A 23,421-nucleotide genomic window follows, 5' to 3' on the forward strand; every position below is an offset into this window, starting at 1 on the left:
GTCCACCTGGCAGTGCTGCTGCTCCAGTTTCAACTGTTCTGCCTTATTATTATTCGACCATGCCGGTCATTTATGAACATTTGAACATCTTGGCCATGTTCTGTTATAATCTCCACCCGGCACAGCCAGAAGAGGACTGGCCACCCCACATGTGCTCTCTCTAATTCTCTCTTTCTCTCTTTCTTTCTCTCTCTCGGAGGACCTGAGCCCTAGGACCATGCCCCAGGACTACCTGACATGATGACTCCTTGCTGTCCCCAGTCCACCTGGCCGTGCTGCTGCTCCAGTTTCAACTGTTCTGCCTTATTATTATTCGACCATGCCGGTCATTTATGAACATTTGAACATCTTGGCCATGTTCTGTTATAATCTCCACCCGGCACAGCCAGAAGAGGACTGGCCACCCCACATAGCCTGGTTCCTCTCTAGGTTTCTTCTTAGGTTTTGGCCTTTCTAGGGAGTTTTTCCTAGCCACCGTGCTTCTACACCTGCATTGCTTGCTGTTTGGGGTTTTAGGCTGGGTTTCTGTACAGCACTTTGAGATATCAGCTGATGTACGAAGGGCTTTATAAATAAATGTGATTTGATTTGATTTGATTAGACAAGATCATGTCCTGGCTTGTTGTCATGCAGGATTTGTTTTGATTGTGTACATGCAGCGTGATCAATCCAAAATCAAATCTAATCAAATGTTATTTGTCACCTGCGTCGAATACAACAGGTGTAGTAGACCTTACTGTGAAACGCTTACTTACAAGCCCTTAACCAACAATGCAGCTCAAGAAATAGAGTTAAGAAAATATTGACTAAATAAACAAAAGTAAAAGATGTAATAAAAAGTAACACAATAAAATAACAATAACGAGGCCATAATACAAGGGTACCGAGCCAATGTGCGGTGGGTACAAGTTAGTCAAGGTAATATGTACATGTAGGTAGGGGTAAAGTGACTATGCATAGATAGTAAACGGTGAGTAGCAGCAGTGTAAAAACAATGTGGGGGTGGGGTGTCAATGTAGATAGTACAGGGGGCCACTTGAGGGAGAGGTTGTCGTCCTGGCACCACACTGCCATATCTCTGGCCTCCTCCTTATAGGCTGTCTCATCGTTGTCGGTGATCAGGCCTACCACTGTCGTGTCTTCAGCAAACTTAATGATGGTGTTGGAGTTGTGCTTAGCCATGCAGTCGTGGGTGAACAGGGAGTACAGGAGGGGACTAAGCATGCACCCCTGATGGGCCACCGTGTTGATGATCAGCGTGGCAGATGTGTTATTGCCTACCGTGACCACCTGGGGGGTGGCCTGTCAAGATGTCCAGGATTCAGTTGGAGAGGGAGGTGTTTGGTCCCAGGGTCATTTCCCAAGTGATTTGTGGGCACTATGTTGTTGAACGCTGAGCTGTTGTCAATGAACAGCATTCTCACATACAGTCTCTTCGGAAAGTATTCAGACTCCTTTTTCCACATTTTGTTAAGTTACAACCATGTTCTAAAATGGATTCAATATTATTATTTTTTTAGTAATCTACTCACAATACACAATACATAATGACAAAGTGAAAACAGGTTTTTAGAAATTGTTGCAAATGTATTAAAAATTAAAAACAGAAAAACCTTATTTACAAAAGTATTCAGACCCTTTGAAATGAGACTCGACATTGAGCTCTGGTGCATCCTGTTTCCATTGATCATCCTTGCGATCTTACTACGTCTTGATTGGAGTCCACCTGTGGTAAATTCAATTGATTGGACATGATTTGGAAAGGCGTACAACAGTCTATAGAAGGTCCTTCAGTTGACAGTGCATGTCAGAGCAAAAAGCAAGCCATGAGGACAAAATAATTGGCCGTAGAACTCAGAGACAGGTTGTGTCGAAGCACAGATGGAGGGGGAGGGTACCAAAAAATGTCTGCAGCATTGAAGGTCCCCAAGAACACAGTGACCTCCATCATTCTTAAATTGAAGAAGTCTGGAACCACCAAGATGCTTTCTATTGCTGGCTGCCAGGCCAATACTGAGCAAACGGGGGAGAAGTGCCTTCCTTGGTCAGGGAGGTGACCAAGAACCCGATGGTCAATCTGACAGAGCTCTAGAGTTCCTCAATGGAGATGGCAGAAACTTCCAGAAGAACAAACATCTCTGCAGCACTCCACCAATCAGGCCTTTATGGTAGTGTGGCCAGACGGAAGCCACTCCTCAGTAAAAGGCACATGACAGCCCACTTGGAGTTTGCCAAAAGTCACCTAAAGACTCTCAGACCATGAGAAACAAGATTCTCTGGTCTGTTGAAACCAAGATTGAACTCTTTGGCCTGAATGCCAAGCATCCCGTCTGGAGGAAACCAGGCACCATCCCTACAGTGAAGCATGGTAGTGGCAGCATCATGATGTGTTGATGTTTTTCAGCAGTAGGGGCTGGGAGACTAGTCAGGGATGAGGAAAAGATGAATGGAGCAAAGTACAGCAAGATCCTTGATGAAAACCTGCTCCAGAGCGCTCAGGACCTCAGACTGAAGGTTCACCTTCTAACAGGACAACGACCCTAAGCACACAGCCAAGACAACGCAGGACTGTCTTCGGGACAAGTCTCTGAATGTCCTTGAGTGCCCCAGCCAGAACCCAGACTAGAACCCGATCGAACATCTCTGGAGAGACCTGAAAATAAAAAAATTAAAAAAATAGCTGTCCAGAAACGCTCCCCATCTAACCTGACAGAGCTTGAGAGGATTTTCAGAGAAGAATAAGAGAAACTCTCCAAATACAGGTGTACCAAGCTTGTAGCATCATTCCCAAGAAGACTCGATGCTGTAATCGCTGCCAAAGATGTTTCTACAAAGTACTGAGTAAAAGGTCTGAATACTTATTTGTAATAAATTTGCAAAATAACAAAACAAACCGTTTATGTGGTATTGTGTGTAGATTAATGAGGGGGAAAACGATTGAATCAATCTTAGAATAAGTCTGTAACATAACAAAATGTGGAAAGAGGTTTTTGAATTTGTCACGAATCCCGTTTCCTGAGTCTGTTTTTTGCCTGTGTTCTGTCCTGGAGTGTTTTTTCCAGCGTCCTGGAACGCACCCTGTCTGGTTGCCGGACAATGTAGCCAGTTGGCAGTTCTGATTACCCGCACCTGTATCCCATCAGCTATCTGCACACCTGGTCCTGATCATCATCTCTCTTCTTCATAAGCCCGGACCTGACATCCATTCCCTGCCGGATCGTTAGCCATGAACAGTATGTTGTGCCATAGTATCAGCCTCAAGTTGGATAGAATTTGTTTTGTTGTTTTTTTACGTATTGCTTGCCTTAAACTTCCCTCCATTTGTTCTGTCTTCAGTTACTTTACCCCATTCCCCAATCCACCTATTTACTCCCATCAACTCACCACCGCTGCCCGCTACGCCACCTGGATATATCTACCCATTCACATTCACTTGTAAATAAATACTCACCTTCTTCCTACTCTCCTTGTCCTGGTCTGCTTCTGGGTTCGATTTTGAAAGAACGTGACAGAATTCTTTCCGAAGGCACTGTAGGTGTTCCTTTTGTCCAGGTGGGAAAGGGCAGTGTGGAGTGTGATTGATATTGTGTCATCTGTGGATCTGTTGTAGCGGTATGCGAGTGGAGTGGGTCTAGGGTTTCTGAAATGATGGTGTTGATGTGAGTCATAACAGCCTTTCAAAGAACTTCATGGCTACCGATGTGAGTGCTACGGGGCGGTAGTCATTTAGGCAGGTTTCCTTCGCTTTCTTCGGCACAGGGACTGTGGTGATCTGTTTGAAACATGAAGGTATTACAGACTAAGGTCAGGGAAAGGTTGAACACATCAGTGAAGACACTTGCCAGTTGGTATGCACATGCTCTGAGTACAGGTCCTTGTAATCCATCTGGCCTTGTGATTGTTGACCTGTTTAAAGATCTAGCTCACATCGGCTATGGAGAGCGTGATCACACAGTCAATCCGGAACAGCTGGTGCTCTCATGCATGCTTCAGTGTTGCTTGCCTCAAAGAGAGCATAAAAGGCATTTAGCTGGTCTGGTAGGCTCACGCCACTGGGCAGCTCGCTGCTGGGTTTCCCTTTGTAGTCAGTAATGGTTTGCAAGCCCTGCCACATTTCCCACGTATTGGGCACCCTAAAACCTACATGGCTATTTGCCTTGTTGGAGAACGAATCAATCTGCGAATGATTCACTTCACTTTGCCAGATGTTAAAAAGAGTGAACTTTAGTGACTAACTGAGTGTAAAACAACATTAGGAACACCTCCCTAATATAGTTGCACCCCCTTTTGCCCTCAGAACATCCTCAGTTTGTATATTGGCCCATGTTGACTCCAATGCTTCCCACAGTTGTGTCAAGTTGGCTGAATGTCCTTTGGGTGGTGGATCATTCATCCTCGCTCTTTTGTTTGGGTTTCTACCCTGTGTTTTGTATAGTGTTTGTTTGGTCTTCGTCCTGGTCTTTACAAGGCACGCCGTAATTTTTGTATAATAAAAAACCCTATTACGCATTCCTGCGCCTGTCTCCCGAATCATTCATACCAATGTGACAGCATGTTAAATGTGCAACCAGAGTGGAAAAAAACTATTGACCACCTTTACTCCACACACAGAGACGCATACAAAGCTCTCCCTCCATTTGGCAAATCTGACCATAATTCTATACTCCTGATTCCTGCTTCCAAGCAAAAATGAAAACCTGAAGCACCCGTGACTAGATTAATAAAAAAGTGGTCAGATGAAGCAGATCCTAAGCTACAGGACTGTAGCTCCAGCACAGACTGGAACATGTTCCGGGATTCCTCTGATGGCATTGAGGAGTACACCACATCAGTCGTTGGCTTCATCAATAAGTGCATCGATGACCTCGTCCCCACAGTGACCGTACGTACATAACCCAACCAGAAGCCATGGATTACAGGCAACATCCGCACGGAGCGGCACTCTAACCCGGAAGCTTATAAGATATCCAGCTATGTCCACTGACGAATCATCATACAGGCAAAGCGTCAATAGAGGACGAAGATTTAATCATACATCATACATCGGCTCTGATGTGGCAGGGCTTGCAAACCATTACAGACTACAAAGGGAAGCCCAGCCGAGATCTGCCCAGTGACACTAGCCTACCAGACAAGCTAAACTACTTCTATGCTCTCTTTGAGGAAAATACCACTGAAACATGCATGAGAGCACCAGCTGATGCAGTTGATGTGAGTAAGACCTTTGAACAGGTCAACTTTCACAATGCCGCAGGGCTTGTGAATGTGTACTATTAGTGTGTACTATTACGTGTACTATCAGCATGGGCTGACCAACTGGCAAGTGTCTTCACTGACATTTTCAACCTCTCCCTGTCCGAGTCTGTAATACCAACACGTTTTAAGCAGACCACCATAGTGCCTGGGCCCAAGAACACTAAGGTAACCTGCCTAAATGACTACTGACCCGTAGCATTCACGTCTGTAGCCATGAAGTGCTTTGAAAGGTTGGTCATGGCTCACATCAACATCATTGTACCAGAAATCCTAGTCCCACTCCAATTTGCATACCGCCCCAACAGATCCACAGATGATGCAATCTCTATTGCACTCCACACTGCCCCTTCCCACCTGGACAAAAGGAACACCTACATGAGAATTCATTGACTACAGCTCAGCATTCAACAGCATAGTGCCCTCAAAGCTCATCAATAAGCTAAGGACCCTGGGACTTAACACCTCCTTCTGCAACTGGATCCTGACGGGCCGGCCCCAGGTGGTAAGGGTAGGTAACAACACATCCGCCACGCTGATCCTCAACACAGGGACCCCTCAGGGGTGCGTGCTTATTCCCCTCCTGTACTCTCTGTTCACTCATGACTGCATGGCCAGGCACGACTCCAACACCATCATTAAGTTTGCAGATGACACAACAGTGGTAGGCCTGATCACCGATAATGATGAGACAGCCTATAGGGGGTAAGGCCAGGACAACAACCTCTCCCTCAACGTGATCAAGACAAAGGAGATAATTGTGGAGGACCAAGCACGCCCCCATTCTAATTGAAGGGGCTGCATTGGAGCTGGTTGAGAGCTTCAAGTTCCTTGGTGTCCACATCACCAACAAACTAACATGGTCCAAGCACCCGAAGACAGTTGTGAAGAGAGCCCGACAAAACCTATTCCCCCTCAGGAGACTGAAAAGATTTGTTATGGGTCCTCAGATCCTCATAAGGTTCTACAGCTACACCATCGAGAGCATCCTGACTGGTTGCATCACGGCCTGATATGGCAACTGCTCGGCCTCCGACCGCAAGGCACTACAGAGGGTAGTGTGAATGGCCCAGTACATCACTGGGACCAAGCTTCCTGCCATCCAGGACCTCTATACCAGGCGGTGTCAGAGGAAGGCCCTAAAAATTGTCAAAGACTCCAGCCACCCTAGTCATAGACTGTTCTCTTTGCTACCGCACGACAAGCGGTACCAGAGTGTCAAGTCTAGGTCCAAGAGGCTTCTAAACAGCTTCTACCCCCAAGCCATAAGACTCCTGAACATCTAATCAAATGGCTACCCAGACTATTGCCCCCCACCCTCCCCCTCTTTTACGCCGCTGCTACTCTCTGTTGTTATCATCTTTGCATATTCACTTTAATAACTCTACCTACATGTACATATTACCTCAACTAACCGGTGCCCCCGCACATTGACTCTCTACCGGTACCCCCTGTATATAGTCTCGCTATAGTTATTTTACTTCTGCTCTTTAATTACTTGTTACTTTTATTATCTGTATTTAAAATAAAATAAAATGTAACTGCATTGTTGGTTAGGCGCTCGTAAGTAAGCATTTCACTGGAATACCTGTTGTATTCGGCGCATGTGACTAATATAATTTGATTTGATCTTCATAAATGCCTGGAATTACTCAGTTGCAGAGAGGGAAAGAGAGAGAGAGAGAGAGACATAGGAGGTATTTTTTGTTCAGACCTGTAGCGCCTCACCCACGAAGCAGTCATCCTTTTTGACCGTCAGGACTCAGCTGATACACTTGATGCTGCAGTGAGAGAACTTATCGTTGTTCTCCCAGACCTCGTTAGGAACCTGCCTTTCACTCCAAAATAACTAAGGTTCCAATTGTGTGAAAGCAACTACTTTTTAAAATAGTTAATTCCCCTCAAGATCACAGGCTGAAGACTAAAACAAGGTCTCTTTATTGATAGACACAAATGCTTGTTAACTTAGGTGAAGGTCATTTGACACGAAAGACAAAAGTGCTGTGTTACTGATGCCCATAGTTCTGGAAGAGGAATACATTGTTTTCATAACAAACGACACACCAAGGACAGCACAGATATATGGTGCTGCAAGGACAGCACAGATATATGGTGCCGCAAGGACAGCACATGCATATGTTTGGTATACTGTATATGAGTCAGCAGTGTTTGATGAAATAATGTGTTTGGGTATACATGCCCTGTCAGCAATTGATCAGCCAATCTGTGGGAACCAGATCATGGATGAGGAGGAGGAGTGTGATCTGGGCCATAACAAGACAGACTGCTGCACAGAGAACAAGGAACCCATGGAGTGTTGCCTGAAACCTGGCAACATTGCAGGTAACTTCTGGTCAACAGTTTGCTGTAGGATCAAATCAAAATCAAATCAAATAGTATTTTTACCTGCTCCAAATACAACTTACAAACCCTTAACCAACAATGCAGTTTTAAGAAAAATAAGTGTTAAGAAAGTATTTACTAAAATAAACTGAAGTAAAAAAAAAATATCTAAAAATTCAGGTAATTGATGTAATATGTAGGTAGAGGTAAAGTGACTATGCATAGATAATAAACAGAGTAGCAGCAGCTTAAAAATGGGGGGGGGGGGAGACAATGCAAATAGTCCAAGTAGCCATTTGATTAGCTGTTCAGGAGTAGGTTGAAAAAAGCCCTTTGTGATTTGCTGGTCCTAGATCTGTTTCTATGGGTAATTACTCATTTCTGTCCAAAGTTTACATAACATCTCCCATGGAGCTCTTAATATGAAGATTAACATGTTTGACAAAGCAGAGTTGTGGTTGTAGCTAAAGGGATAATTACTGCTTTTCATACCATTCAAACAAAATAGTAAACAACACCCATGTTATGAAATTGTCTCTGCCTGTCTGCCCACCCACCTGTTTCTTTCTTTCCTTCTGTCCCCTCAGTCCCAATCAGGGACTGTGCTGTGGCCAAGAGTGTATCATAAGCTGTCAGGGGACAGATGTGATGAGGAGTCGGACTGTCAGCTGGAGAGTGTGTGCTCTGGTCTCTCCCTCATCTGCCCTGAGCCTACAGCCAAGGCCAACATGACCGTATGTAGTCGGGGCACTCGGGTGTGTCTCAATGGAGGGCCAGATAATGACTCAACATTTTCAGTCCTTGTACCCACTGTCTCAATGTGATGACATTCCAACGTCAGCAGTATCCACTTTAACAGGATCTGTTGTCCTTGGTTGCCATCTTGAGTGAATTTCCTCCATTATTTTACCCTTTCAGATGATAAATGTGGTTCTGGGTTTGGAGAGTCGTTCTGGTTGGGAAGATTTCAATGTAAATTCCATATGTATGGCTCTCTATGGGGGCATACATCCTGAAATATTAGATTTGGGCCAGAACCCATTTCTCATGCAGCCTGGATCAGGGAACAAGTTAACTGAACACGGATGTTTAGGATTTGTGAGAATGAATAGGCCTGTCTGGCACTATCTAGCAGACATTTTTTTCTGTGAGACTTTGGTGTTCTTTTTCTTGTGTTCTCCTTTCATTCTCTCTATGTCCTCTCCCCTCTCTCCTGTATTGTATTTCACCCTCCCTCTTTTCCTCTATCTCACTATCCTTCCCTCCTCTTACCCTGTCCTTTTCCCTTTCTCCATCTCTCTCTCGCCCTTTCTCCCTCCTTCCCTCTCGCCTATCCTTCTCTCTCCGTCCATTTCTCCATCTATTTCTCAGAATTGTCACTTTGAGTCACAGTGTGTGAGTTACATCCTGGAGCAGTGTGACTGTCTGGGAGAGTCCAAGAAAGGGAAGTGCCACGTGCTGCCAGCAGCCAGGTAACCACAATCCCTCTTCTCCTCCCTCACCCCCGACTCCTCCTTCACCCTCTTCCCCTCCCTCACCCCCGTCTCCTCCCCTGCTGCGCTTAAATCTGGGGAATGTGTATACGATTTGGGGACAAACAAGATCGTGTACATTTGCTTAGTCTTTCCCTAACAACCAAAAGGGCATCTGATGTGGTGGGCTGTGTAAAAGCAGAATTTAGCAAGGATAAGGAGCTTGGTTACCAATGTGTGCATGTGCTTTTTCCCTCGGTAAACTCAATCTTTCACCGTTAACAAAACCTGTATTTCCCATGCATTTCTTCACCTTAGACATGCCTGCGACCTGCGACCTGCACCACTTCCTCTGTCCTGACTAAGCAGTTCCAGGTTAAGCGTGTAGCCTTGTTTGCCGGGGAGCCGTGTTCAGCCAAGCAGGTCTACTGAGACAAGTTCCGGGTGTTCTAGGCATCCTGAACACTGACAGGCCCATCGCCAGGCTGAAGAACTCCTTCCTCCACCTGGTAGACCTGGATGAGTTTGACAACCTGGCTGAGTGGATGAAGGTTTGTTTTATGGGGGTCGGCTATCTATCTACCCTATGATGTATTCAGGTTGTTCATTTACAACAGGCCAAAGGATCCTAGAAGATGTAGTGTGTTGAGATGTGTGTTGAGCTCAGTGTGTATATGGAAAGCTTCCTGTTTTGATGTTCTTGATGTTCCAGCTTGATGTTCCAGCCTCAGATGGCTTTGAGCTTTGGCCACGCTGTGAAGTGCAGTGAATCAGGAATGCCCACGGGGATTTAAAAGAGCTACTTGGGTCACACATCAGGTTGAGTTAGCGAGAAGGTGACCCCTACTCAGGGTTGGGGAGTAAGGGATTACAAAACAACGGTTACAGTAATCTGTCACGTTACAAGAAAAAATATTGTAATCAGATTACAGATACTTTTGAAAAGCCATGTGATTATTTTAAGGATTACTTTTAAATTCAGAAAGGATGTTTGCGGAAAAAAATATTTGACACTTCTCTGTTTTTGTCAATGACATTCAAATTAGCATTGAAAAAAGGCACAAGTTTAAGTTTGTTCCACCTGAGCGAGTCTGACCACAAGTCAGAGACCACTATGATGACACACCAAATGTGTTTGAAGGATTGCGGGAAAAGAGTTGGAATAGGCTTTTGTAGTCTACAGTCCAAGCTATGTTGGACTGCTGTCGGCATCCAAAGATTATCCAAATTGAATAAATGCTTGGAGGTAAGGATGACAGCAGTGGTGTAGTCTACGGCAATACGGATATCACTTATTATTGATATCTACATAGTGCGTTGATGTGACTCATACTGTTGCTCTCTCATTTAGCTATTTGCGCCTTACGGATTGGGGTTGTTGTGGATGGCTGTCCACAAATCTAAATGTATATTTGAACCCAATAATGGTTGAATTCAAGAAGTTTAAGCTGCCTATCAATCATTGTTTTTGAAACCAGTGGACAGCCAGTGAAAAATACGCTCTTGCAACAGCTACGTAGTGCAGATCCCAGCCTATGGAATAACAGTAGGCTTTTATTGCTCAATCTAATTCATGCTGATAAAAAAAATGACATCCATTTGCCTAATGGACACATGCTCAAACTCGCACACTTTTGATAAAGGGCAATCTGTAGTTGCTACATCCATTTTTGGACAAATTATATATATTGATGTAAAGATATAATTTAATTGTATTATTATATGTAGTAGAAAGCGAATGGTTAGAAGAATTCTCCATAACCAACCCATAAAGTAAAATGTAACATTCATGTACAGTATGGCCAGCTATGTAAACTCTAACATTGATTTATCCTTCAATAGATGTCATTCAATTGGTAACATACATTTTCGTCTTCTTCTAATGACTCTTAAGGGGAAAGTAATCTAAAAGTAACAAAATGTAATCAGATTATGTTACTGAGTTTGGGTAATCCAAAAGTTACGTTACTGATTACAATTTTTGACAGGTAACTATAATGTATTACATTAAGAAAGTGACCTACCCACCCCAGCCCCTACTTGCTCTTAGATGTACCGTTCACTATCTATGACAAGGGCTTTTTAGTGTTAATGGATTTTCTATTGTCCGTATCTGTGCATCCATACCCCCTTCCAGCTCAAAGAAAAAATATATATATTTTTTTTCTCCCCAATTGGCAGTTACAGTCTTGTCCCATCACTGCAACTACTGTACGGACTCGCGAGAGGCGAAGTTCGAGAGCCATGCATCTGCACTGCTTCTTGACACACTGCCCGATTAACCCGGAAGCCAGCTGCACCAATGTGTCAGAGGAAACACTGTACACCTGGTGACCGAAGTCAGCATGCATGCGCCCGGACTGCCACAGGAATCACTAGAGCGCAATGGGACAAGGACATCCCGGCAGGCCAAACCCTCCCCTAACCCGGACAACGCTGGGCCAATTGTGCGCTGCCTCATGGCTCTCCCGATCGTGGCCGGCTGCGATATAGCCTGGGATCGAACCCGGGCTGTAGTGATGCCTCTAGCACTGCACTCGGGAGGCCCCCAGCTCAAAGTTGATGTCTTATCTTTTCTTTGATTCGAGGACAGTACTACACATAACTGGTTGAGGAGCTATGCCAGCTATGGTTAAGGTTATTAGGCTGTGATATGGCAACCGTAGTGTTTCCACACCACAGCTGAACCGCTAAAGCATGCCCAATGGTTCCATCCAAATCAGTGTGTCACATTTGGAATGTGAACTGACTAACGTCCTGTAGCAAATGGCTTCTTGAAGAAAAGACCTCAAGTCTATGTGAATGAAAGTAAATGGAATTGGAGGTGTTTTGGCTATTAAACAGCTAACTATAGCAGACTTGAACTAGAGTGGGCGAATGTTTGACTTGTTGTGCTCTTGTCGTCCGCAGGCTCACTGGTAGGCTATTCTCCTGGCCATCATGACTCTGTCTGCCGTGATGGTCAGCACCGTGTGTCTGTGTGAATGCACCCTGTAGCTCCATTTCTGTCTCTGACTAGGACAAAGACTATAACCGTCAACTATCTATCTATGTTAACAAGTACGTCATAACTCTGTGCCACGTTTCTCAATGCATGTGTGGTGGAAAAGGGGGTGTCGCCAAGTTTGTTTTGCCCTCACTGATCTACGAGTGGGATGTTCTTTGTTACATCCACCTGTCCATTCATGCACTTAATGTACCATTGTTCCTTCCGTCCATGGCCTTCCATCAGTGTCCTTCGCTTAGCAATTTGAACCTGAAGGCTAATTTGATCCTTGACAATCATCCAGTTTTCCACCGTAGTGGCATTGTCTCATTTGACACAATGGACCAGCTTGAACCAGTTTGAAGGACACGAGGATTACCTCTAGTCACCTGTATTGTGTATGTCTGTCCACTGGAGTACTGAGGTATCTAGATGAGGTGAGGACTAAAATAAGCTGTGTAGACAGACATGGTACACCAGGCAGAATAGTCCAGTTTTACTCAGAACTGTTGCTGTTCATCAGCCATCGTACTGGAGCTTGAAAAGAGAGTGCCACTGAAAAACAAGAGACCAAATGATATTGGTGGGTCAGTCAAATGGAAAGGCATCAGAAGGGACAGGACAGTATTCATTCCCCTTGACTTATGCCACATTTTGTTGTCTTACAACCTGAATTTAAAATGCATTAAATACATTTAGTTGCTCACCCATTTACACACAACACCCCATAATGACAAAGTGACATTTTTGCACATTTATTGAAAATTAAATACAAAAGTGTCTCATTTAAATACATATTCACACCCCTGAGTCAAAACATGTTAGAATCCCTTTTGACAAAAATTACAGCTGTGAGTCTTTCTGGATAGGTCTGTAAGAACTTTGCGCACCTGGATTGCACAATATTTTCATATTATTATTGTATAAAAAAATGTGGTTGATGATCATTGCTAAACATCAATTTTCAAGTCTTGCAATAGATTTCCATGCCGATTTAAGTCAAAACTGTAACTAGACCATTCAGGAACATTCAATGTCGTATTGGTAAGCAACACCCGTGTATATTTGGCATTGTGCTTTAGGTTATTGTCCTGCTGAAAGGTGAATTTGTCTCCTAGTTTCTGTTGGAAAGGAGACTGAACCAGGTTTTCCTCTAGGATTTAGACTGGCTTTGCTCTATTCCACTTATTTGTATCCCAAAAAAACTCCCTATTCCTTGCTGGTGACAAGCATACCCATAACATGATGCAGCCACCAGCATGCTTGAAAATATGAAGAGTGGTACTCAGTGATGTGTTGTGTTGGATTTTCCCCGAACATAATGCTTTCTATTCAGGACAGGGGCGCAACTTTCGCTGGGGATGGGGGGGACATGTCCCCACCAGTTTTATCATTGGAATGTGTTACAAAACGAGGCAACTGTGTGCTTTAGGACCATGCGGACACCTCTGGCTGTTTGGAGTGTTTATCCAACAAAAAAATCAATTATACAGTGGGGCAAAAAAGTATTTAGTCAGCCACCAATTGTGCAAGTTCTCCCACTTAAAAAGATGAGAGAGGCCTGTAATTTTCATCATAGGTACACTTCAACTATGACAGACAAAATGAGAAAAAAAATCCAGAAAATCACCTACATCCTACATTGTAGGATTTTTAATTAATTTATTTGCAAATTATGGTGGAAAATAAGTATTTAGTCAATAACAAAAGTTTATCTCAATACTTTGTTATATACACTTTGTTGGCAATGACAGAGGTGAAATGTTTTCTGTAAGTCTTCACAAGGTTTTCACACACTGTTGCTGGTATTTTGGCCCATTCCTCCATGCAGATCTCCTCTAGAGCAGTAATGTTTTGGGGCTGTTGCTGGGCAACACGGACTTTCAACTCCCTCCAAAGATTTTCTATGGGGTTGAGATCTGGAGACTGGCTAGGCCACTCCAGGACCTTGAAATGCTTCTTACGAAGCCACTCCTTCGTTGCCCTGGCGGTGTGTTTGGGATCATTGTCATGCTGAAAGACCCAGCCACGTTTCATCTTCAATGCCCTTGCTGATGGAAGGAGGTTTTCACTCAAAATCTCACGATACATGGCCCCATTCATTCTTTCCTTTACACGGATCAGTCGTCCTGGTCCCTTTGTAGAAAAACAGCCCCAAAGCATGATGTTTCCACCCCCATGCTTCACAGTAGGTATGGTGTTCTTTGGATGCAACTCGGCATTCTTTGTCCTCCAAACACGACGAGTTGAGTTTTTGCCAAAAAGTTATATTTTGGTTTCATCTGACATTCTCCCAATCTTCTTCTGGATCATCCAAATGCTCTCTAGCAAACTTCAGATGGGCCTGGACATGTACTGGCTTAAGCAGGGGGACACGTCTGGCACTGCAGGATTTGAGTCCCTGGCGGCGTAGTAGGTTACTGATGGTAGGCTTTGTTACTTTGGTCCCAGGTCTCTGCAGGTCATTCACTAGGTCCCCCCCGTGTGGTTCTGGGATTTTTGCTTGCACAATTGGTGGCTGACTAAATACTTTTTTGCCCCACTGTATATATATCCCCCCACTTTTAAAGCCAAAGTTGCATCCCTGATTCAAGACAAAAAGTTCATTTCTTTGCCACATTTTTTTGCAGTTTTACTTAGTGCCTTATTGCAAACAGGATACATGTTTTGGAATATTTTTATTCTGTGCAGTCTTCCTTCTATTCACTCTGTCATTTAGGTTAGTATTATGAAGTATGGTGTTGATCCATCATCATTTTTCTCCTATCACAGCCATTAAAAACTCTGTTTTAAAGTCACCATTGGCCTCATGTTAGGAAGGATACCTGTATCTTTGTAGTGACTGGGTGTATTGATACGCCATCCAAAGTGTAATTAATAACTTCACCACGCTCAAAGGGATATTTAATGTCTGTCCTTTGCAAGGCATTGGAAAACCTCCCTAATCGTTGTTGAATCTGTGTTTGAAATTCACTGCTCAACTGAGGGCCCTTACAGAGATGTGGTCATTCAAAAATCATGTTAACCACTATTATTGCACAGTGTGTCCAGTCAACTTATTGTGACTTGTTAAGCACATTTTTAAATTCAGGCTGTAGCACAACAAAATGGTAAAACAGTTAAGTGGTGAATACTTTGAAGGCACTGTTCTAAAATGGAATGTAGATACAGTGCTGAGTTGGTCTCTTCTTGGATGTGTGGATGGGTTTAGATTTTAGAGTATATCTAAGCATGATCCTGGACAATTGTACAACCTGGTTTCCATTAAAACACACGCCAACGTCAAAATAGCAGTTCCAATTTATTAAAGTATGTATATGGTCACATATTTACAGGATACAGATATAATTTAAAAAGTTAAGACGGTAAAAAATATATCTAGTCATATTTTACCATAGAATCACATGCTAACATGATATTTACACATGGTGCACTTAGTGAGTAACTGGTTTAGTAACCCTTTCCTCTGGGTTTCAGTGCAAAAGCTTTATACCACCACAACTTTGACAGGCTCAATGGAACAGGCAGAAATTAAACAAGTCACAATGATTACAATACCAGTCTCTAAATGTATAATATTAGTTATAAATAGCCTACTCAGTGGTGTTAAAAAAAAAAAAAAATAGTCTGACAATGAGATATTATTACTAGCCAATTCTTAACTGTAACTTGAACTATGATGCAGAGTCCACTGTGCACAGTCTACCATGTTTCTATTGCCGATGTCAGCGCACTTCACAATAACCACTCATTGACTTCTTTGAGTTTAGTTACCTGGTCACAACTATATGGCATACACAGCTAAATGAGTATTATTTGTGTCATAGTTTAGCAGCAACCATGGATATGTTAGTCAAAATACATCACATAAGCACGTGCTAGAGGTAATAGTTCCATATGAATCATTGAAAGAAAAAATGAAAAAGAAGCTATAATTGTATAACATTGTAATAACTACAAAAATGATGGTTCTAACTGATATGTACCGTATTTTGCTGCAAAGGACTCACTATTGCTGGTTTCAAATGAATATACTGTATAAAAATAGCAGCCATTGCATTATTGCTCAAGTGCTTGACTAAATTCAAAGTTCTCAGAATAATGTGCATTTCAGACCTCATGAATATTACAGTTTTAAAGACCAGAGAAAAGGAACAACTCACTAGAAGTAAAAAATACATACAGTAGGTTAAGACAAATTATTTTAAGGCACACTTAGTCCGATCCTACAATCACATAGTATTGAGGACGACAATGGTGAATGCTTTAAGCATAAATTAAAGGAAACACATGGGGTTTGAACTGCAGGTACCTCGAGGCCTCTACTCAGCTGGTCAATGGATCTCTCTCAATCAGAGGCACCAAATACTTTGTAAAAGAGCCATCTCTTTGGGGTTGCCAGAAAATCAGCAAAGATGATGGCATTTACTATCTTTCAGCACCACACCGTAGTTGATGCACCGCAAAAGCAGTGCTTACAAAAAACATTCACATACATTTTTAAATAACACACAGTTCTAGTTCTGGACACAATGTGATAATGTCTTTGTATAGTTTGAAAGACAATAAATTACAGCTGTATAAATAATTTCTGCGGAAGGAGGACAGTCGTCTGTTGCTCCGTACATTCAGTGCTTCCCCAGGTTCACTCTGTAAAACAAACAGGGTTAATATTTGTCTAATCAATGGACCCCTGACTGGCAATAATTCAGGAAAATAAAATTGATTAGATCAAAATAAAATACCTTTTTGAAGTTGTCCTCCATTCGTCCTTGCATTTTACAAACGTAACTTCCTGTTGTAAGCTCAGAGCATGAGGATCTTTAATGCAGAATACCATCCTGGAGAAGGGTCAAACAAGAATAGCACATTTTTAAAAAGACAAAAAATTGTTTTGTACCCTTTCAAAACTATTATATTTCTGATGTTTGTATGGATGAAAATTGTCTCCATTTCATGAAATTAGGCCTCTTAAAACTAACTTTTTTTGCGTCTCTCCGACTCTGATGCGTATTTTGTGGACCTCCACTTCAGACTCCGCAGAGTCACCTGACCACCAGGAAGACACCATGTTGAGCATGAACGAGGGAGACCAGCTAGTAGACTCCTCCCACTTGAACTTCACCATCAGGAGGTCACCAATGTCTTTCTCTGCTACCAGCAGGAAGGAATGGGTCTTATTGGATGTCATCTTCTCCTTTCTGCCAATGAGAAAGAGCATAGAGGCTCAACTGATTATTGTCAACTCACTTCACAAGAACAAATAATTGACCTTTGAGTGAAGGTGTCATGTCTAAGCACAGACCACAGTAGCACTAGAACTTTAACTATAGACCATAAAGATTAATGTTATCGTAAACGTGAGAAATGGTGTCAGGTGTCTTATCATGTTGATGTACTAGCATGTGCTTTGTTGTATGGTTTAACCGCTTGTTGGACCAGGTACTCACAGTGTCAGTTTGAGGTCTTCAACCTCTCCTTTGGTTCCAATCAGGGAGACTGTCAGTGAAGGCTCCATCTCAGACCTGTTCACCTTGCTGAAGAAGTGGATCTTCACCTGGTAGTGATAGACTCTGAACGGCATGGAGGCCCTGGTCTTGGTGTACAGTTTGACGCTACGGGTCTTGCGAACCTTGCTGATATCGTAGCCCACGGTGTTACAGTGGTTCTTGCGGCAGCGGAGGCACATTCCGCGGTCGAACATATCGTTGCTCCCGCAGCGGTACGCCATGCTGGCCTCCTGCTCGTTGACCAGGGAGTCGATGAACAGGTGGATGGAGCGCTCATGGGAACACCTGGGAACATCATTGATAGCTAGGAACATAAAGGGGATAGTTGCATCACTGGTCCACATTAAAAACCTGAGTTGAGATTCTCAATTGGAGGACAGGCAATCAAATGATAAGTAGATGCATCTAGTAGTATATCACTAATCCTGAGAAAGTGCCATTCCCTAACATTACCATTGTAGATAGAGTTATATCAACCTTCATTTTGGGGAGCTACAAGAGGAGTGATGTTGTTGGTGACCTTCTGAAGGGATTTTCGCTAGTCGTGATGTTTGCGGTCCTCTGTTTTTAACAGGCATGAATAGGCCTTTGTCAGGATGATGGCGACAATGTTAGTCGTAAAGACAGATTAGTGACCAGTTGCAGTAACTGTGCAGCTAATGTCATGATGTACGTCAGGTTGTACTGACTTCGCCACCCTATTGTTCCTTGTTCACGAGCCTTACCATCTTCCAATAAGTTACAAGCTGACAATTACATGTCTGATTTAGCCAATGATAACGCAGTAACCAGATTGTGTGGAAAGTGATTGTGAATGTTATATGTCGAATATTTGACCAATTGTATAGAATGACACTAAAATATCAAGATGTGATTCTCACCAAAGAGGCCAAGTTTGGATATTGTTTCCAGGGGGCTTTGCAGATTGCAGCCTGGCTGGAAGCTGCCTCCATTGGGGTAGATGTCCACATGGCCTACAGGCTGTTGGATGCCGATGCTTAATCCCAGAGAGCCCCGCGTGAACGTGTGGAGAACATCCACAAAGTGGGCATCATCTGGGGACAGGCGGCGGTGAGCGTGCTCCCCCTCGAAGTCTGGACCAGCTGGGTCAAGACCTGTAAAGAGAAGGGAGCAATCAGTAAGGAGTGGAACAAGCCAAAGACCAATTAATTAAAGTTGGTACAGGCCAGAGCCAATCAATGATTAGCAACAGTGCATTCATCCTGTCTATGTTTCTCTAGAAGACATATTTACCAGTTATTCTGCCCACTTTATTGGAGGCGTGGCTCCCAGCAAATCCTGCAACATGAGCACCCAGACTGTAGCCAATGAGATGGAGGTTTTCAAGAGGGATGTTTGTTGCCTCCTTGGAAACACATTGCAGTAAAGTGTCAAGTTCATTGCCATGGAAACAATGTACAGTAACTCTTAATACCTTTTGTTTAGAATATGTTATTCACGATTTATCTGAGAAACAGTGCAGTGTCTTAGATGTTGAGTCATCATACAAACCTCCAGCCAGTCAATGAAGCGAGCAATCTCTTGTCCCACCATCTTGGTGTTCTGGGCAGCTACTGGATAGTGGTTCTGGGCTGTGTACAGCCAGTCCACCACGATCACATTGGCTTCCTGCTCTCTTTTGTACAGCGCCGAAACCAGCTTGGCCACCCAGCTCTCAAACAAGCCGCTCACCTGTTGAGGCAGATGGAAAGAACGAATGGTGTTATTGACGGGGTAATCTAAGTCCATGAGCAATAGTTAAGGATTTAATGTCACAGACATGCTGCTACAGATTGGAGGGGCTTACTGTCCAGCCGTGGATCACCAGGAAGGTTTTGGATGTGCTGTTGAAAGTGCATTCTTTGAGAGATTCCGGGTTGCCGGGGATGATGTAGCAGATATCATCTTCCGGCATCAAAGGCTTCCGGAGGGAGAATTTGGCGTAGGCATGAGGGGTGGCATCGTTGTTTCGGATCAAGTCCTTGAAGTTGTCCATGAAATTATCTGAGAATAATGTAATGTAAACACAAAACATCTGCTTAAGACAATTTGGAAAAGTTATTACTAAATGTTTGAAGATACCATTGCAGTAAAGAGAATGGAAGCTTTAGAGCCATCTATGCTGTTTCTAATCTTTAACCACATTGGTGGGAACTTCTGACTGCACAGACCCCTCAGTGCCTGTGGGGCTACTAGCAAGGCCAGATTAACAAATCATATACATTTCCGGGACATGGGCCCAGGGGTTTCAGCCCCTGTATTAATCAGGCCCTGGCTACTAGGGTTCAATCGGTCAGACAGACCCTATAGAAACCACAGCTTTGTCCCTCTAGCTCTGAAAATTCCCAGAGGGTTTCAAAGTAGCTGTGTTCCCAGTGGGTCAGCTGACTCCTCAGCCAAGGCTACTGCACTGATTGTGGAGATTGCATATTCCAGACACAATAAATACATTATATTTCTAATAATGAAAATAAACAATATATTAAGTGTTCATATGCATCAACTGACTATATCTACGTCCTACTTCAGCATCGCCGAAGACAACCTATCATTTTTTATTTTTAAGGGGAAAAAATGTACAGTACCAGTCAAACGTTTGGACAGCTACTCATTCAAGGTTCTTTAAAAAAAAAAGAACTATTCTCTACATTGTAGAATAATAGTGGAAGACAATGATGATAATATGAAATGATGCAGTTAAGTTACCCCCCAAAAAATGGAACTATCATTTATATTTGAGATTATTCAAAGTAGCCACACTTTGCCTTGATGACAGCTTTGCACGCTCTTGGCATTCTCTCAACCAGCTTCATGAGGTAGTCACCTGGAATGCATTTCAATTAACAGGTGTGCCTTGTTAAAAGTTCATGTTGTGGAATTTATTTCCCTCTTAACGCGTTTGAGCCAATCAGTTGTGTTGTGACAAGACAGCTCTATTTGGTAAAAGACCAAGTCCATATTACAGCAAGAACAGCGCAAATAAGCAAAGAGAAACAGTCCATCATTACTTTAAGACATGAAGGTCAGTCAATGCAGAAAATTAAGAACTTTCAAAGTTTCCTCAAGTGCAGTCGCAAAAACCATCAAGCGCTATGATGAAACTGGCTCTCATGAGGACCGCAACAGGAAAGGAAGACCCAGAGTTACCTCTGCTGCAGAGGATAAGCACATTAGAGTTACCAGCCTCAGAAATTGCAGGCCAAATAAATGCTTCAGAGTTCAAGTAACAGACACATCTCAACATCAACTGTTCAGAGGAGACTACGTGAATCAGGCTTTTGTGGTCGAATTGCTGCCACAACAAAAAAACTACTAACAGACACCAATAATAAGAAGATACTTGCTTGAGCCAAGAAACATGAGCAATGGACATTAGACCAGTAGAAATCTGTCCTTTTGTCTAATTAGTCCAAATGTTTGATTTTTGGTTCCAACCTCCATCTCTTCGTGAGACGCAGAGTAGGTGAACAGATGAACTCTGATGTGTGGTTCCCACAGTGAAGCATGGAGGTGTGATGGTGCTTTGCTGGTGACATTGTTAGTGATTTATTTAGAATTCAAGGCACACTTAACCAGCATGGCTACCACACCATCCCATCTAGTTTGTGCTTTGTGGAACTATCATTTGCTTTTCAACAGGACAATGACCCAACACACCTCCAGGCTGTGTAAGGGCTATTTGACCAAGAAGGAGAGTGATGGAATGCTGCATAAGATGACCTGGCCTCCACAATCACCCATCCTCAACCCAATTGAGGTGGTTTGGGATGAGTATGACTAGTGTGAAGGAAAAGCAGCCAACAACTGCTCAGCATATGTGGGAACTCCTTCAAGACGGTTGGAAAATCATTCCAGGTGAAGCTGGTTGAGAGAATGCCAAGAGTGTGCAAAGCTGTCATCAATGCAAAGGGTTGCTACTTTGAAGAATCTAAACTATATATTGATTCGTTTAACACATGATTCCATATGTGTTATTTCATAGTTGAGGTCTACAATGTAAACATTTTTTTTTTAAATTAAGAAAAACCCTTGAATAAGTAGGTGTGTCCAAACTTTGACTGGTACTGTATATTTGAGATTATGTAGCCTATCAATTCTGTATATTCTTATGTATCAACACTAGAACAACGTGTTTTCAATCCCTATGGTAACATTACTCAGTGTATGAATGGGTGTTCAGCCTTATACTTGTCATCATGTCCTATAAACTATTTATTCTAAGTCATCAAACTCATTAGTAGTATATTATAGCACCTCCTGATAATGTATATAGTAGCCTTATTAGATAAGTGACAGTATCTGTAGGCTGTCAATAACATGAATTAATAAAAGAGATTAAATTCTTCAAATAATATTTCACATAAGCAGCACAAATTATTATTATCTAAATTATCTTTTATCAGGACTGCAAAACAAGGTTGAAACATATTTTTCCTTAATATTGGCTACTCACCAAGTGTAGAAATGGAGTCACCCTCTTCCAAAGACGCCACATAAAATACTGCATTTAACACAAGAAAGTAAAGACAATGCACTTGCAACCCTTTCATTTCTTTGCAGCCTAATAATTCGTATTTTTGTGGAAATGTATGTTAAAGTCTCAACACAGGGGGGAAAAATGTAACATAAAACCGTGACAATTTTCCACCGGTTAGAATATTTCCCGTGCGATCTCTGGCGCGTAGTGTTGATATCTGAACCTTGAACTGCCCAGTTCTTAAATAGTACCTCTCCCTCTGTTGCAAACCCATTGGTTGCTTTTCCCTCTCCCCAGGAGGAAGGGGGGTATAGTAAATTATAATACAAAATCACGTTGATAACTGGCAATGACGTTTTAATAATAATAGTTGTATTCAAGTTATTAGTGTTATTTGTTTACATTGTGTGAGATAGAACACTCAGGCCTGGATTCAATCAGATCAAGAGCGTAACGGATACCTGCAAAGCTGATGTTTTGTCGGTCGGAGGTGGAACTGCATTGGAGCTGTCAAATCGGTGAGCAGCTGCTCCTGTGATCATTGTCTTGAAGCCACACCCATCCCACTCGCATGAGAAGTTCAAAATGATAAATTGTTGTCGGCTATATAGGAATAATGATCCTCAAATTGAAAATCATTAAACGAAATAATGAGGATTTCTATCAACCTAATCAAGCTGAAGATTACATCTCGTATTCCAGTGACTGAATTTGTGAACAAGGCTGAATGGGATTTCTCTTAATGCGATTTCGGGTTTCCACTAGTTACCATAGCCACAAAGTCTAAATTGGCTAATAGTAAGAATTCATGAAAACAAACAACAATTTGCTTTTTGGCCTTAATGTAAGGTTATGGTTAGGCACAAGGTTAGCAGTGTGGCTAAGGTTAGGTATAAAATCACATTTTAAGAAGATAAATTGTAGAAATAGGTGGGTTTTGTGATTTTGTTGCTGTGTACATTGATTCAGGGAGCTGCTTGTGAATTAGACAGGGGTGCAACTTTCACTGGGGATGGGGGATCAGTCCCTCCCACATTGTGAAATTGCACCCCCCCCCCCAGTTTTATAATTGGAATGTGATACAAAACGATGCACCGGTGTGCTTTAGGATCATGCAGGCGATTCTGAGTGGTTGGTAGGCTGTTTGGAGTGTTTATCCGAAAAAATATGTTAGAAAAAAGTTATGTCCCCCCACTTCTAAAACCAAAGTTGTGCCCCTGGAATTTGACAACACAGTTCCACCTCTGACTCCATGAAAACTATGTGGATTTCAGCTGAAGCGGATTTGATTGAATCTGCCCTCAAATTCAACCTGGAGTCAGGGGTATACGTAACATAGAAAACTTACATCTGTCTCCTTCCATTTATATGTTTCGTATG

At 42.7% G+C, this 23,421-nt stretch overlaps 1 protein-coding gene across 2 annotated transcripts; it reads right to left on the minus strand.

Annotated features, from left to right (window-relative positions):
- Positions 1-15,336: 15,336 nt before the first annotated feature.
- Positions 15,337-22,590, minus strand: LOC118388846 (lipoprotein lipase-like). 2 transcript variants are annotated; one of them, XM_035778380.2, is made up of 10 exons: positions 22,503-22,590; positions 22,018-22,065; positions 19,372-19,568; positions 19,077-19,256; positions 18,819-18,930; positions 18,446-18,679; positions 17,505-17,868; positions 17,037-17,255; positions 16,800-16,895; positions 15,337-16,704 (listed from the first exon to the last, which is right to left on the minus strand). In XM_035778380.2, the coding sequence occupies exons 3-10, from the start codon at positions 19,558-19,560 to the stop codon at positions 16,683-16,685; spliced, it is 1,416 nt and encodes a 471-aa protein (XP_035634273.1). In that variant the 5' UTR covers positions 19,561-19,568; positions 22,018-22,065; positions 22,503-22,590; the 3' UTR covers positions 15,337-16,682. The 2 variants fall into 2 exon arrangements, with proteins under 2 accessions (XP_035634273.1, XP_035634265.1); XM_035778372.2 differs by lacking the exon at positions 22,503-22,590 and having other exon boundaries at positions 22,018-22,266.
- Positions 22,591-23,421: the final 831 nt, after the last annotated feature.

The sequence above is a fragment of the Oncorhynchus keta genome, chromosome 1 (assembly GCF_023373465.1).
Source record: "Oncorhynchus keta strain PuntledgeMale-10-30-2019 chromosome 1, Oket_V2, whole genome shotgun sequence".
In the NCBI taxonomy this organism is placed as follows: domain Eukaryota; kingdom Metazoa; phylum Chordata; class Actinopteri; order Salmoniformes; family Salmonidae; genus Oncorhynchus; species Oncorhynchus keta.